Source organism: Bos grunniens, chromosome 3, assembly GCF_055505025.1.
Source record: "Bos grunniens cultivar Pamir isolate PY7600 chromosome 3, Bosgru_T2T1.0, whole genome shotgun sequence".
NCBI lineage: Eukaryota > Metazoa > Chordata > Mammalia > Artiodactyla > Bovidae > Bos > Bos grunniens.
This window is the reverse complement of record NC_141167.1, coordinates 111922141-111937268: the sequence shown is the minus strand read 5'-3', so window position 1 is coordinate 111937268 and position 15128 is coordinate 111922141. Positions and strand designations below refer to the sequence as shown.

Here is a 15128-nt window from a genome sequence, read left to right as displayed (position 1 = left end):
TCTTTGCGACCCCGTGGACTGTAGCCCCCCAGGCTCTTCTGTCCATGGGGATTCTCCAGGCAAGAATACCAGAGTAGGTTGCCATGCCCTCCGGAGGGGATCTTCCCAAACCAGGTACTGAACCCAGGTCTCCCACACTGCAGGCAGATTCTTTACCGGCTGAGCTACCCGGGAAGCCAGCTGTTTGTTTATTACAAGGCTACTGAGAAGCTCAACCCACTCCAGTGTTATTGCCTGGAGAATCTCAGGGACGGGGGAGCCTGGTGGGCTTCCGACTATGGGGTCGCACAGAGTCCGACATGACTGAAGAGACTTAGCAGCAGCAGCAGCAACTGAGAAGCTCAAAAAAGTTGATGTGTGGGAGCACTCTGTAAACTGTAAAGTGCTATGCAATGCGAGCTGTTCTTTAAGTTATTTATTCAAGGCAGCAGCAGAGGGACCCCCCACATCAGTGCAGCTCCAGCCATTCCTCCTACCAGGTCCTGCCTGCAGGGAAGGGCTCCTTCAGTCTCTTGAGCCAGCTGGGTACTGGAGAGCTTAGCACTCTTAGCCCACTTCTGCGTCTCTGGCCCCATCTAACGCACAGATCAGGGCCGCGGGGGCCCGGCAGAAGGGTACGGAGGCCCCTTATTTCGTTCGCTGGTAGAACTGGAAGACCGCCTTCTCTTGCTCATAGGTCTCGATGGAGCTGGGTCGAAGGCGCCGGATCTCAGCGATGGCGTCTCCGGCAGCCAGGCCCCGCTCCTTCACCAGGTAACAGGCCAGCATGGTGCCAGTGCGGCCAAAGCCCAGGGCACAGTGCACTGCCACCGCCTGCGGAAGGGGGAGCTGGGTGGGGTGGAGCTCGACACATTCCCAACACTCTCCCGCCCCTCATTTGTGAAATACAACCAAGTTTTAAAGATGTAGGGCATTGAAGAGTGAAAATATCTGGTTAAGAATTTATTTTATATTGCTTATATATTGAAAGAATATTTTGGACTTACTGGGTTAAATTATACTATCAAGACGAATTTCTCCTGCTTCTGTTTACCTTTTTAAAAGAGGCTCCATCACATTTGGACAGAACCTTGCTCTGGAGTCTGCTCAATAGCCCTTGACTTCAACCCCAATCTCTCCCTTTCTTTCCAGAGAAAGTCTGTCCACCCTTTCTCCTTCTCAACTCAGAAGAACTTAGCTGGTTCTTTGTTGCCTCTCCTCAAACCCAATTCTCCCGCTGGGCCCTCTTTTTACTCCTCCCTCTTACAGCTTTGGCTTTCTGTACTGGTGTAATGGTTACAATGGTCTTCTGGCCTCACCATCTTCCTCCAATCTTTCTCCTGGAACCCAGTTAAATTAAAACTGGCCCTGACGTCCGCAGCTCCTAGTGTCCCCGCTGACTCCTCCCAAGCCCCTCCCTCCCCGCACTGACCCCGCCCGCTGACCTCTCCCCTGGCGTTGGCCTCGTCGACGATCTTCACGAAGCGGTCGATCTGCTCTGGGCCCGGCGGGCAGAAGTCTGGGATGCGCAGTCGGTGCAGGGTGAGGCCGGGGCAGCTGTCGCTGTGCGGGGGCCCGCGCTCCGTCAGTGACACCAGATGCCGTACACCTTGGTCCAGCAGGAACTGGTAGTGGGCGGGGAGCCGGGGCAGCGCCAGCCCCGCCAGCCGGCGGGGCAGCACCCACGAGAAGTTGGGGGGCTGCACGCCCATGGCTGAAAGAGGGCACAGGACAGCAAGTCAACGGCGGTGAAGCCGGTCGGTCCCGCTCCGCCCACCCGCCTTCAGGCCGGGTAACCCTCCACCTACCAGGCAGTGGCGCCTCCTGGGACCACGTGGTCTCTGGGACAGATCCTGGGCGACGTCCTGCGCCGCCGCTGGGGATTGGCCAAGCCGCCTGGGGGGCGGGGCTAGAATGCCGAACTCCTGGCTCTGAGTGACCGCGAGGAGCTATACGGCCCCAAGCAGGACACTCGTTGATTGGTTGGATTGTCAGTAATGGGCGGGATTACTGCAGCGGTGCGCACGGAGATTGGTGGGCCGCAGAAACAGCTAAGAAGGAAAACCTAGAAGGAATTCAGTAATTGTTTTCTGTGGATGAAGCAACCCCGGGTCGAGCTCTGCTGCTCCCTGGCGGTCTTTGGGAGTTATTGCACCACTGGCCATCTGCCCCTGCCCCCAAGAGCCTGGCTCTCATAATTTTCGTCACAGTGGATGCCCAAGAGTTTAAGAGATGGTAAATCTACATCATCCTTAAGGAAGGAATTCCCTCTACAGTGACTCTGACAAGTCATTATCAGTGACTTTTAGAACTTGTCCAGTAAGGGAGAATCACTGTTGTACAGGGGACTCTTCTCATTTTTCCGCTGCTGGAATTATTAAAAACAAACACACAACCGTGTTGCCGCCATCTGGTGCCCTGAAATCTTACCCGGGGTAGTAATTATATAACAACAACAACAAAGACAACAACTTAAAAGGATTAACAAATTGAACATTTACTATGTGTCAGGTATTATCCTAAGTACTTTACATGTATTAACTGATATAATTGCCACAATAATCTTATGTGGTAGGTAATCTAATTAACCCTGTTTTACAGATGAGAACACTAAAGCTCTGGAGAGGTTCAGGAACTTGACCAAGAGGTAACTGATGGAAGGGGATTTGAAGCCTAGCACTTCAGCTCCGGAATCTTTAACAAAACAGTATTGTATTCTAAAGTTCAACAGAAGGTTACTGCTTCTTTACATAACCATCCTCATGCCCCTCAGCTGGGTTAAACAGTTGCAGGATTTCTTTATTTTATTTAATTTATTTATTTATTTTCAACAGTTGCAGGATTTCTTAATTTCTCTTCATGTTTCCTAAGTCCCAGGTTCTGTGAGTCACCCTTCCCTGGAGAGGCTAGAGTTTATATGTGTCATTCATAGAAGGTGGGGAAGTAGATTTGAACACAGTGTCTTAACTGTGATCTCAATGTTTCATATCCTCCTTTGAACAATGTGCTTCTAGTAATCAGACTAATTGTAATTATAAAATAGTTAACTGTTATTGAATTTGCCTACAAACCAGGCCCCGGGCCAGGTGCTTTCTGGAAGAGCCGCACGAGGAAGGTAATTTTATATCCCTTCTGCACATGAGGCTTAAAGAAGTTGGTTAACTTACCTAAGCACACACAGCTAGTAAGTAGCTGGGCTGGTTGAGCCAAGATCTGTCTCATTCCAAGCCCAGGGAACCATGAAGACATACACCCCTCCCTGTCCCTATCTACCTCTCACCCACACACTTGGTTCCAGCAAAATGAAAAGGAAATTTTCTTCCTCCAAAGATCAAAGCCTGCTCTGACCCTGTGGAAAGCGCACTTAACCATTTATCCTGGCAACTGAAGCATTGCCTCCACCTACTCTCCTCAGGTTCCAGGAGCTTCCAGATCTACCCTTTCCCTTTCTTCTGAACAATCACAGCCCTAATTAAGTCCTTCCTGTCTGCACTCCCATTTCCTGCACAACTCACCACGGCTCTTTCTAGCCCATCCCAGTGTGTTCCCACTATGCCTCTCGGCCACGTTACCCCGTCTCTCCTCCCAGCAACTTCAGTCAACCCCTAGCTCAGCATTTGATTGCACTCCCTCAGTGACAAGAGGCACTTGCTCCTATCAGATTGAACTTTTCTTAGTTCCTTTTCCTTGCTGTCCTTTCTTCTCTCCCTCACTCATTAGAGAAAAATTTTCCACATCTCTCCCCACCTCCTTATGCCCATTCCTTGCCTCCTTGAGAGCCAGGGCAAAGCCCATCTTTTCCAGAGAGAAGACATTTCTAGGGGAGACAGAGATTCCTATGGGGTCTCTGCAGGGGTTGAAGTGCATCCATTAACCCCTTTTGGGCTTCCTTTGTAGAAATTCCTCCTCCGTCTCTATTGCTCTGCCTCTCGCTTTTAACAGACCCTGCTTGAGTCTCTGCCTTGGTCTATGTCCCCTTGTCAAGAATACTGTTTAATTTTCTGTCTTGGGCCCGGGGCCTCACACTGAAAGAAAAACTCCTTTATGGTGGTTTCTTGGCTAGGATTCTTGCAACTAAAACAATGTCCGCTTCCTACACGTAGGCTCCAGCCCCAGGCAATACTGAGCTTCTTTTCTTTACTCTTCTGTAAAGTGTTACCTGACCTTCAGGAAAATTTAATCTCTATCCCCATCTCATTTTATATAAATATGTACTCCTGGTAGAGTAGTTAGTTTATTGAATTAGGGTTATCGGTTTGTGCCATTCCATCTTTGAATTTCATACATCTAATATAGAGCCTCATACACGGTGCTGAAAAATGTTAAATGAATGAAAAAATATGTATATGCAAGACTGTGAAAGTACATTTCTGGGAGTGTAGGCAAGTCTCCAGGGCTATGTGACAATGGATGTTTGTATCTTTTTTTTTTCACCAGCAAAATGAGTTTATTCAGGAATAGTAAAGAGTTGCAATTTGAGACAAGCAGACTATGACAAGGGCTTCCCCAGTGGCTCAGCATTAAAGAATCTGCAGTGCAGGAGACGTGAGTTCAATCCCTGGGTTGGGATGATCCCCTGGAGAAGGAAATGGCAACCTACTCCTGTATTTTTGCCTGGGAAATTCCATGGACAGAGGAGCCTGGTGGACTGTAGTCCATGGGGTCGAAACAATAAGCACAAAAGAAGTCAGTAGGGGAAAGGTAAGCTTGGATTGGAAGCACCAGCACAGACTTAGGAGGACAGGGTCTTCCTTCCGTTTTGTTCACTGTCTGTTGTGAAAAGCTGGAAATAGCATTCTTTGAAAGTCCAATATAATGGTTTTAGGGCTCTCTACCTCCCACTTCCCCAGCTGATAAGAATGTTTTGACTTTGTCCTCTTTGATGGCGAAGCCTCAGTTCCCTGATGGCTTGATTCCAGCGGCAATTGGAGCTGAAGCCAGAGTCAGAGAATTCCTTCCTCCAAGTGAGTCCCTGTGTCTTACCAAGGCAGAGGGTTGCTTGGATTTGTGTTCCTGTGGCCCTTAGACTGCAGCCAGAATTCCCAGTGTCTTAAGTGTTCTGATCTTTTGTCTTAACACAGTTCAGACGTGGGACCCTATGATGTGGAAACTGAGTTTAAGAAGGGATGGTGTGGTAGCCAGCCTTAAGGATACTCCCCCCTAGGGAACCACTTCATGTCTTGTGTAATCCTTTCCCACATTGTTAGGGCTGGTTTGTGTCATCAACAGGATTTTGTGGAAATGATGGTATGTGACTTCCTGAATGGAAGAGAGAAGGCAAACCTAAGTGGACATTTGCAGTGACTGCAAATCGATCAGTCGTGACTGACTCTTTGTGACCCTATGGACTGTAGCCCTCCAGTCTCTTCTGTCAGTGGAATTCTCCAGGCAAGAATACTACAGTGGGTAGCCATTCCTTTCTTGAGGGTATCTTCGCTACCCAGGGATGGAACCCGTGTCTCCTGCACTGCAGGCAGATCTTTACTGTCAGAGCCACCAGGGAAGCCCTTTATGACTTTACCTATCTATGTGACTTCTTAGGTAAAGTCATAAAGGACATTATGGTTTTTAACTTGCTCTTTTGTGGGAGAAGCCAGCTGCTGTGTTGTGAGGAGTCTCATGGGAGATCCATGCGGGAGGCTTTGTATCAACCTCGTGGAAGGGGACTGGCTATTTTGGAAGTGGATCTTCTGGCTCCATCAAGACCTTAGACTACCTGCCCAACATCTTGATAATAGCCTCATGGATCCCTGAGCCAGAATCACCCAGTTAAGCCTCCCTTGAATTTCTCATGCATAGAAACTCTGAGATAATAAATACTTAATATTTTAAGCCATCAAATTTTGGGATAATTTCTTATGTGGCAATAGGAAACCAGTACAGATGGGAATATTCAAATAAAAGGAAAGAAGAGAAATAATTTTTCTTTTCTACTATGCATAATAGCATGTGGGATCTTAGTTCCCAGACCAGGGATCTAACCCATGCCCTCTCCACCATCCCCTCCCCCAGCAGTAGAAGCACAGAATTTTAACCACTGGATCATCAAGGAAGTCCTGAGAAATAATTGCTAATAATCTTAAGAAGTGAAATAAAATCAAGTTTATTTTTCAAAGAAAGAGTTATACTCTAAACAACTGCGGTCTAAGTGTGTGTGTGTGTGTGTGTGTGTGTTTGTGTGTGTGTGTGTGTGTGTGTTTGGGGGATGGATTGTTGTGATAGGTCCATGCACATTTTCTACATTTGGAGAACCATACTGTATGTAGGAACCAAACAGAATAGTTTGGGTGTGAGTTTGTAAATATGGTATTGGAGGTATGTGGGTTTTATGTGGTGTTCATATAATTATGGATGATATACAAATAATTTAATAACTGGCCCTGGCACAGGAAGCAAGGAATTGGAATGGACTCCCTATCAACCATCACCGGTGCTATAAATGAATGGTGATGCTATCCTGCCGTCTACTGGGTACACATTGGTATTGAGTGTACAGGCTCTGACGTGATCTGGGGTGTGGCCAGATTACCTTGGACATTTTAATATAGGTCTTTCCACAAGATGGCACTGATAGCTTTTCCCTGTTTCTCTCTCTCTCTCTCCCACTCCTTCTTCCTCTGTCTTTTTTGTATTTTGATTTTTATACTGTTACAGAACATACCGTGACAGATAGCTCACAACTTACTAGTTGATTTCATATACTTTCTGACAATTCTATCACCTTCATGGCACTTAAAATTCTGTTTTTCTTTTAGACCATTCCAGGAGCACACTTGAGACCATGTTGGGATATTAGGGGGAGGTCTTATACCGGAAGCTATGATTAGGTGGGGTTAGAGATAAAGAGGGAATTGGGGACTGGGCTTTAGTTTTTGCAAAGCTGTTCAGTACTCTCAAGTGAGAGCAGAATCAGAGAAGAGGGAGTGCTCAGTAAGAGACACCTTTGAGATGAGAATAGTTTTGGTAAACTATCTTACTTCCAGGATTCATGCTCTATAAACTGCTTTCCCTTGGATCCAGAGGGAAGAAATTACTGAAAATCTTGGCATTGTACTTTTCACAGTGTAAGTGTAAAAATCAGAAAGAACCTCAGAGATCTTCTGGTTTAACCTCACTATTTCTAGGTGAGGAAACTCAGCTCATTGAGTCATTCAGTTGGTCCAGACTAGGACTCAATCCCCTGTAACTAAGAAGTAGAAACTAACCCAATAAAAACTGGGCAGGGGACTTGGACACTTCTTAAAAGACTATATAGAAAAGGCCAATACTTACCTGAAAAGGGTCCCTACATCAGTAGTCATCAGAGAAGTGCAAATCATAACCACAGTAATATACCCACTCAGTTCAGGTCAGTTCAGTCGCTCAGTCGTGTCCGACTCTTTGCGACCCCATGAATCACAGCACGCCAGGCCTCCCTGTCCATCACCAACTCCCGGAGTCCACTCAAACCCATGTTCATTGAGTCAGTGATGCCATCCAACCATCTCATCCTCTGTCATCCCCTTCTCCTCCTGCCCTCAATGTTTCCCTGCAGCAGGGTCTTTTCCAATGAATCAGCTCTTCTCATCAGGCGGCCAAAGTATTGGAGTTTCAGCATGGCTAAAATTAAAATGACTGATAATGCCAAATATTGGCAAAGAAAAGGGACTGTTGGAGCTCTCATACACTGGTGGTAGGAGTGTAAAATTGTACAACTATTTTGGAAAAGTTTTCTACAGTTGCTTATAAAGTTAAATATACACCTCCCTGTGATCCAGTAATTCTGTTCCTAAGAATTACTCAAGAGAACAAAATCATTTGTCTACTAATACACTTGTAGAAGAATGTTCTTAGAAGCTTTATTCATAATAATCAAAAAATGTCAGGAAAACCAATATTCACCAACAGGAAAGCATCCATAAACAAACTGTGATACACATCCATAAAATAGAATATTATTTAGCAGTAAAAGGAAATAACTACTGATAAAAGTAACAAGTAACAAGATAAAAGTAACACTGGATGAATCTCAAAAGCATTAAGCTGAGCAAAAGGAGTCAGACACAACAAGAACGTAAGTATGATCTTCTGTGTGTGAAGTTTAAGGCCTGGCAAAGTAAATCTGTGGTGATAGAAATCAGAATAATGGTTGCCTCTGTGTGGGAAGGACAATAAGCTAGAAAGGGAATGAGAAAATTTTCAGCAGTGATGGAATCATTATCTTTTTTTCTTTTTAAAAAATGAAATACAGTTGATTTACAGCGTTTCAGATATACAGCAAATGATGCAGATATATGTATATTTCATATATATATTTTAGTTTTATATATATATATATATTTATATGTATATGGGCTTCCCTGGTGGCTCAGACAGCAAAGAATCTGCCTGCACTGCAGGAAACCTGTGTTTGTTCTCTGGGTCAGGAAGATCCCCTAGAGAAGGAAATGGCAACCCATTCCAGTATCCTTGCCTGGAAAATCCCATGGGCAGAGGAGCCTGGTGAACTATAGCCTATGGGGTCACAAAGAGTCACATGACTGAGAGACTGACATGCACACACACACAGGTGAATATAAATAAATATATATGAAATCCTCATAAACATCACTGGGTCACTAAACTATGTGACCTGGCCCAAATTACTTTAAATTTCTAAGTCTCCATTTCAGATGTCTATAATGATATAGATTATTAAGGATTATTGATAGGGTCAAATAAGGTAGAAATATGTTAAAACCTGGCAAAATGCTGGCACACAATTGGTGTTCACAAGTGGAAGTTGCTGCTGCCATCACCATCATCATAACATGATTTAGAGACCGATGGGAGTATCTCTAATGTCTCTAATGTGAAGTGTGGTCATAGGATGCTGTGGTTAGTGGAATTCTAAGATGGCCCCAAATGAACTATACACTTTGATGAGGGGATATCACTCCTATGATTATGTCACAAAACATGGCAAAAGGGGGCCACTCAGCAAGGTGGCTCTGGGAGCTGATTCCCCGTTGACAGCTACTAAGAAAGCAGAGGCTTCCATCTTACAACTTCAAGGAAGTGAATTCTGCCAAACGGATGAGCTTAGAGGACTCGGGCCTCCATTGTGAGGTACAGCCTGGCTGTCTTCTTCATTTCAGCCTGATGAGACCCTGAGCGGAGGATCCGGCTAACCTGTAGTTGGACTTCTGATCTCAGAACTGTGAGTTAACAAATGGGTATTTTTTTTAGCTACTAAGCTTGCGGCAATTGATCATACAGTAATAGAAAACTAATACAGGTGCCTTATTGTTTTATTTTTTTATTTTTAATATGCTGGTTGCAATACTAGACTTTTGAGATTTCTAAAGTGTGGTCTTATTTCTTGTCTCTTTTCCCCTTTAAGTCTCCCAGTCTTTAAAACTCTAGATCACGTGGGTCCATTTTCCAGGGCAGATGTGACAAATACAATGAATCAGTGGAGCATAGGAATTATCATTGTCTCATTCCCACTAGGCACCTCCCCACCTTCCTGGCTCATCCTCTGACCACTTGTAGACTAGCGTTTCTCAAAGTGTTGTGCACAGCTGAGCAGTATCACATGGCCTGGGAGCTTGTGAAAAATGCAGGATCTCAGGCCCCCTCCCAGACCTGTGGGATCCCAGGTGGCTTATATGCACACCTCTGCCTGAGAAGGAAGCCCTGTTGAGAGACCTTTCATCCCACAGCTCTGTCTTCCCTTCTGTGGGACAGTTATCAGTAGCGCCTAAAACAGCCTGGTCATAAGAGGTGGTTCCTGACATCTCCAGGTGTCTTTGGATGAGCAGGGCAGTGGGCACAGGAGCCCACAATTAGCACAGGGAAAAAGGCCTCAAGAGACATGACTGGCCTGGATAAATGCCTCAGGTCTGTTCCAGACACTTAGTGTCCCCGGTTGGAACAATCTATTGCTTTCTCCACTGGTTAGGGAGCTATCCAAAAAAATATGTTTAGATGTGTATTGTGAATTTCCTGTTTTTGTTCCAGGAAGGGCTTGGCTCCTTGATTTCCTTTCTGGAGAAATTCTTGAAACATCACTTTCTACTGTTTCCGCCTTTAAAGTATGTTCCAAGCAGGACTGAAATTGCCTGATTTATCATCCTTAAGTGTCCCAGCCTCCTTGCCATTTGGGGAAGAGGAGAAGAACCCATTGGACTACCTCAACATCCCCTTTTCCCTCCAGTGGGACTTCCTCCCATCCACATCCCATCCTTCAGGAATCCCCTTAGGAACCATCACCCCCATGGCCTCCACTATTTCTGCCTGTTCACACTTTACCTCTATGAAGCTAGGGTGCTTCTCTGCAGAACACAGCCCTGACATTCCCAGCTCTTGAGTAACTCCTATTGCCTTCAAGAAGAAGAAAAAAAAAAAAAATCCCGACATTTGTAGACTGCCATAAAAATCCCTCTGGAATGAGGCCTTTGCTTCTCTCTTTAGCCTCATCTTACCTCATTTCTTGGAGTCAATGCGAGTCTCCAACACGCGGTGCAGAGCAGAGCCCTCTCTTGTACCTCTGCACACGCTGTTCCCTTCACCTGTCCTGTTCTTACCTGGACCCTGCATCAACTCCTCTCCTCCCTCAAGATTCAGTTTGGACCACACCACTCTCTCTAGGAAGCCTTCCCTGTGCCCTTACAATTATGTTTTGTATCCTTCTTCTTTAGCATCTCTATGAAAACATTTATTACATCACATATCAAAAATATTTGAAAGCATTTATAGCTTTATAATATAAATGTGTGCTGTGCTGTGCTAGGAGAAGGCAATGGCACCCCTCTCCAGTACTCTTGCCTGGAAAATCCCAGGGGTGGAGAAGCCTGGTGGGCTGCAGTCCATGGGGTTGCTAAGAGTCGGACACGACCGAGCGGCTTCACTTTCACTTTTTCACTTTCATGCATTGGAGAAGGAAATGGCAACCCACTCCAGTGTTCCTGCCTGGAGAATCCCAGGGGCAGGAGAGCCTGGTGGGCTGACGTCTATGGGGTCACACAGAGTCAGACACGACTGAAGTGACTTAGCGGCGGCAGCAGCAGTGCTGTGCTAAGTTGTCTCCGTTGTGTCTGACTCTGCGACCTTTTGGACTGTAGCCCTCCAGGCCCCTCTGTCCATGGGACTCACCAGGCAAGAATACTGGAGTGGGTTGCCATGCCTTCCTCCAGAGTATCTTCCCGACCCAGGGATCAAACCCGTGTGTCTTAGGTCTCCTGCATTGGCCGGCGGGTTCTTTTATCACTAGGACCACCTGGAAAGCCCTTATTATATAAGTACCATATCTTTATTTTAAAAGCACTAACATATAGGGACTTCCCTGGTGGTCCAGTGGTTAAGACTCTGTGTTTCCAATATAGTGAGTGCTAGTTCAATCCCTGGTTGGGGAACAAAGACCCCACATACCTTGTACCTTGTGGTGTGGCCAAGAAAATATATAAAACAAAAAGTTGAATACTAAAAAAAGCATTAACATATACACACACAAAAAGGAAAAAAATGATTACTTATTACCTATTTATATTAGTGTTCAAAGAGAAGACACACTATATTTTCCAAGTATGAAGGGAAGTGATACAAGAAATTAGAGGTTTACACACCTGTCAGAGGGGGTGTCCTAGGAAAGGTCCCTAGAGATCCTAGCCTGTGACATCTAAGTGAGAGGCTCTCAGACACCTCGCCTGGAAGCCACTCCACTATAAAGCTCAAGAACTTCTGGAAAATTCCCACCAGTTATCTCAGTCTGTGGCACTAATGTGGGGAAACTCAAGAGATTCATCTGTTTGCTGTTCTGAACTTCTTATCTGCTTTCCCATCTGCCTGTCTCTGGAAAAGAATGGCCTCTTCTCTCTTTCGGAAAGACTGTTCCCAGCATCTCCTCTGTGGTAGAATGGTCTTAATACTGAGAGGCATTGATGCTAAGTTTGCAACAGACAGTTCACCTAAAGATAACCGCACTTTGTTGCACCACTTTTGATATGTATTTGTGTGTGCGTGCGTGTATGTGTATATAAGTGAATAATACACGTATAAAATCTCTCTCTAACGTGCAGTCTCTATCTTTATATCTATATACATTTCTCCCCTCTGGCTTCTTGAAGGTTTAATGAGCTTGTTTCTCTACTTTTTAGAGCAAGGATTCCCAGCACTGGTTTGATGACACCCTGGAGTGTCTTCGTTTATCTCAGGGGGTGCCTTGAAATTCACAAAACAAGATTAATTTAAATTCATTTTCATTTAAAAAAGTAAACAGACATTATATAGTAATTACAGGTACAAGTGTGTGTTTTGAAATCAAACTAATAAATGCTCTCCTTAGAGAGAAATTAAGAGGATGGGAATGGGATTGGAAGGGACTAGAAAGGTGGTTTAGTTAGAATTTTTCTAAAACATCCCCTCTAATTACTTCCAGGTTTGTATTTCCCCCAAATTAATCCTGTTTCTCAAACTGGAAGGCAGGGACGTGGGGGCTGAAAGCTTCCTGTATGCAGGTCTATATATTCGATGTCTACCACAGGTCCTGACATCTTCAGGAAACAGATTTTAACCAACTGCATGTTGGGCAGGACATAGCGTTGGTGGCTGAGGAGGGTGCATGGCTCATGAGAGTTCCAGCTCTGTCTCTGTAGGATTGGAGGCTGAGAGGTGTTTTGGGAGGTAAGGGTCTGGGTACCAATCCCATTCAAGTTCCAGGAGAGTGTAGATGCCCAGTCAATCAAGGATAAAAGAACCTAGGCTAAGATTCATTGGCCTTATATGACTTGCCAGAGGCTTCTGTAATGGCCTTTCTGTTAACAACTTGGTAAATCATCAGACAAGTAGATCAACCTACATCATACGTGTATAAATGCAAGTGACTTGGTGCTGAAGGTACAATATTAAGGTCATGGATGCAGGAAGGAATTTTGATTTTGGCATGAGGCCGTTGTCTTTGAAGCGATAGTGCTGGTGGTGGGTTCAAATCGGATTCTGCCATTTAAAGCTGTCTAACCCTGAAGAAATTGCTTTACACCTCAGTACCCTCCTTTGTAAAGTCTAGATAATCATAACACCTACCTCATAGGCTTGTGAGGATTAAATGAGTTAATCCACGTAAAGTGCTTTGAACCACGCAGGGCATAGCAAGATCAATCAACACTGGCTCTCATGATCATCATCGCAGTAGGTTCTACATACTTCAGGACTAATTGGTCCTAGGTCTTTCAATCAGAGACCAACAGGGATACCTTTTCCTCTCTGCCCTCGGCTTGGAGTTCTTTAGTGACCCCATCTGGTCCCAAAGAATAGGCTCACGAATTCTTTCTGTGGCCCCATAGATTGGGTTAGGAAGGTTACTTGCAGTGCTAGGACTGGAAACTTAGGCAGAAGGTTAATAGTATAACAAGCAAGTAAGCAAACAAACAGAACAGAAAACTACCACATGCAAATAAAAGTCTCAGTGAATCCTCTTGTTATACTTTGATAGGATATTCTGCTTCATGGGGGAAAAACAGTGCAAACATGTCTGGATTCTTAGAATCACAATTGGTAGCAAGGGAAGAATATGCCTTTCAGTACAGATTTTATAGTCTCTCAGTCCTTGAAGGCAAGAAATCATTAATCAAGAACCAGTCTCAAAATGTGTTCGTCATTACCCACTACTGTTGATGAAAAATCCCAACCTCTTCTGGAGAAAATGATTGATGGAAAGACCTTAGAGGCCATTAAAACACATTCCTAATTCTCTTTATTTTAGTGAAAAACTAAATATACCTATATCCCCAGATGAGAAAGACAGATCAAGTTTCATGTCTGATCTTAGCAAAAATTCAAATACTGGGTTTGAAATACCAATAATTCCGTTCAATTCTCTTCCTCTTATACAAATATGATATACATTATATTATTATTCTGATGTTCAAACAGTTATTTAGGATCAGAAAAATTTCATATTCATATGGAATTTATTTCTAAGATTGATTATAACCATAACAGAAATAGGATTAATGAATTATTCATATGAAATTCATGATACTCTAAAGACCATGTTTGGCCAGAAATATAGTTGATTCATAAGAATGTGGAAAGATGGTGGGAAGAAAGGTTTTTTACTGGTTGGCTTTGTTTTATAGTATTTTGGATCTTCAAGGATATAGTAGTCTTATCCTTTTTGATCTTTTTGTTTCCAGAACTCTGTGCTTCTTCAATTCAGTTAAGCAAATATATACTAGATATGCCTAGGTAAATGAAATATATTGGGCTATACACTAGAATAAAGATACAGAAAAAAACCCCACAAAACTTACATTTTACTGCTATAGACAATTATCGTAGCCGTGACCCCAGTGATTTATACCTACCAGTACCCACACCCTTATATATTCTTCTATTACATTGACATTGGCCTCATCCACGTGACTTACTTTGGCAAATGAATATAAACAATTGTGATGGAAGCAGAGATTTGATTAAGTACTTGCACATTGAGGCTTGTCCTCCTAGAACCCTGAGATCACCATGCAGTGAAGAAGCTTGGAATTAAATACTGTATGATAGGAGAGGCTACTTGAATCCAGTCCCCGAGGGCAACCTCCGTTAGCTGAATTCAGTTGCATCAGTGAGCAAAGGCATGACCTGCAGAAGAAGAATCCAGTTAACTGATGGAATAATAATAATCATGAGGTTACTACATTTTGGATACATTTGCTACAGAGATGGAAAGCTGATATAAAAATTGATATCCAGAATTTGCACATTGCTGTAATAAAAGCCTAAATTATGTAGCATTGGCCTTGGGACTGAGTGTCTGGTGGGAGGTTATGGTGACCGCAAGCAGAATGCTGGTGGAGTCTGGAAGACCTGAGAGGAAGCTGCTGCTGGCAGTTGATAAAGGACACCCTTAGTACTTAGTAGTGACCCAACTGACAATACTGTCACCACCGATAATCTGGAGGATAGAAAACATACTTCATGAAGTTGTGGATTTGACTTAAGATTTCCATTTATAATGTTGAGGGGGGGGTCAATTAGATTTTTAAAATGTTATATATAACGGGATATGAGAAGAGAGGGATGAGCTAAATAAAGAACTGCTATAATTATAAGCAGAATTTATAGCACATATAGAGGGCCCCATGATACACTGAGCTGGGAAATGAAGTTTCAAAATTTCACATTTCTAGTGT

At 44.1% G+C, this 15128-nt stretch overlaps 1 protein-coding gene and 1 long non-coding RNA gene across 5 annotated transcripts in view; one reads left to right on the top strand and one right to left on the bottom strand.

Annotated features, from left to right (window-relative positions):
- Positions 1–400: 400 nt before the first annotated feature.
- On the bottom strand, positions 401–2172 carry DUSP23 (dual specificity phosphatase 23). Of its 2 annotated transcripts, XM_086393531.1 has the most exons (3): positions 1788–2172; positions 1425–1693; positions 401–813 (listed from the first exon to the last, which is right to left on the bottom strand). In XM_086393531.1, exons 2-3 carry the CDS (start codon positions 1689–1691, stop codon positions 628–630), a joined length of 453 nt encoding a protein of 150 aa, XP_086249657.1. In that variant the 5' UTR covers positions 1692–1693; positions 1788–2172; the 3' UTR covers positions 401–627. The 2 variants fall into 2 exon arrangements, with proteins under 2 accessions (XP_086249657.1, XP_086249658.1); XM_086393532.1 differs by lacking the exon at positions 1788–2172 and having other exon boundaries at positions 1425–1780.
- Positions 1779–15128, top strand: part of LOC147376828 (uncharacterized) — a 49387-nt gene continuing 36037 nt past the window's right edge. For 2 of the 3 annotated variants that reach the window (XR_015161232.1, XR_015161234.1), the window contains exons 1-2: positions 1779–2490; positions 2581–2626. This is a non-coding gene — a long non-coding RNA (uncharacterized LOC147376828). Of the gene's footprint in view, positions 2491–2580; positions 2627–9095; positions 9158–15128 lie in introns of all 3 variants that reach the window. The other variant, XR_015161233.1, reaches the window with a different exon arrangement.

What these genes read in the sequence shown, in the direction of transcription:
- DUSP23 (XM_086393531.1), bottom strand. Translation starts at nt 1,691, where the DNA reads ATGGGCGTGCAGCCCCCCAACTTCTCGTGGGTGCTGCCCCGCCGGCTG. An exon ending in AGGCCAACGCCAGGGGAGAG is followed by an intron (nt 814 to 1,424) that starts GTCAGCGGGCGG and finishes CCCCTTCCGCAG; the next exon opens with GCGGTGGCAGTGCACTGTGC.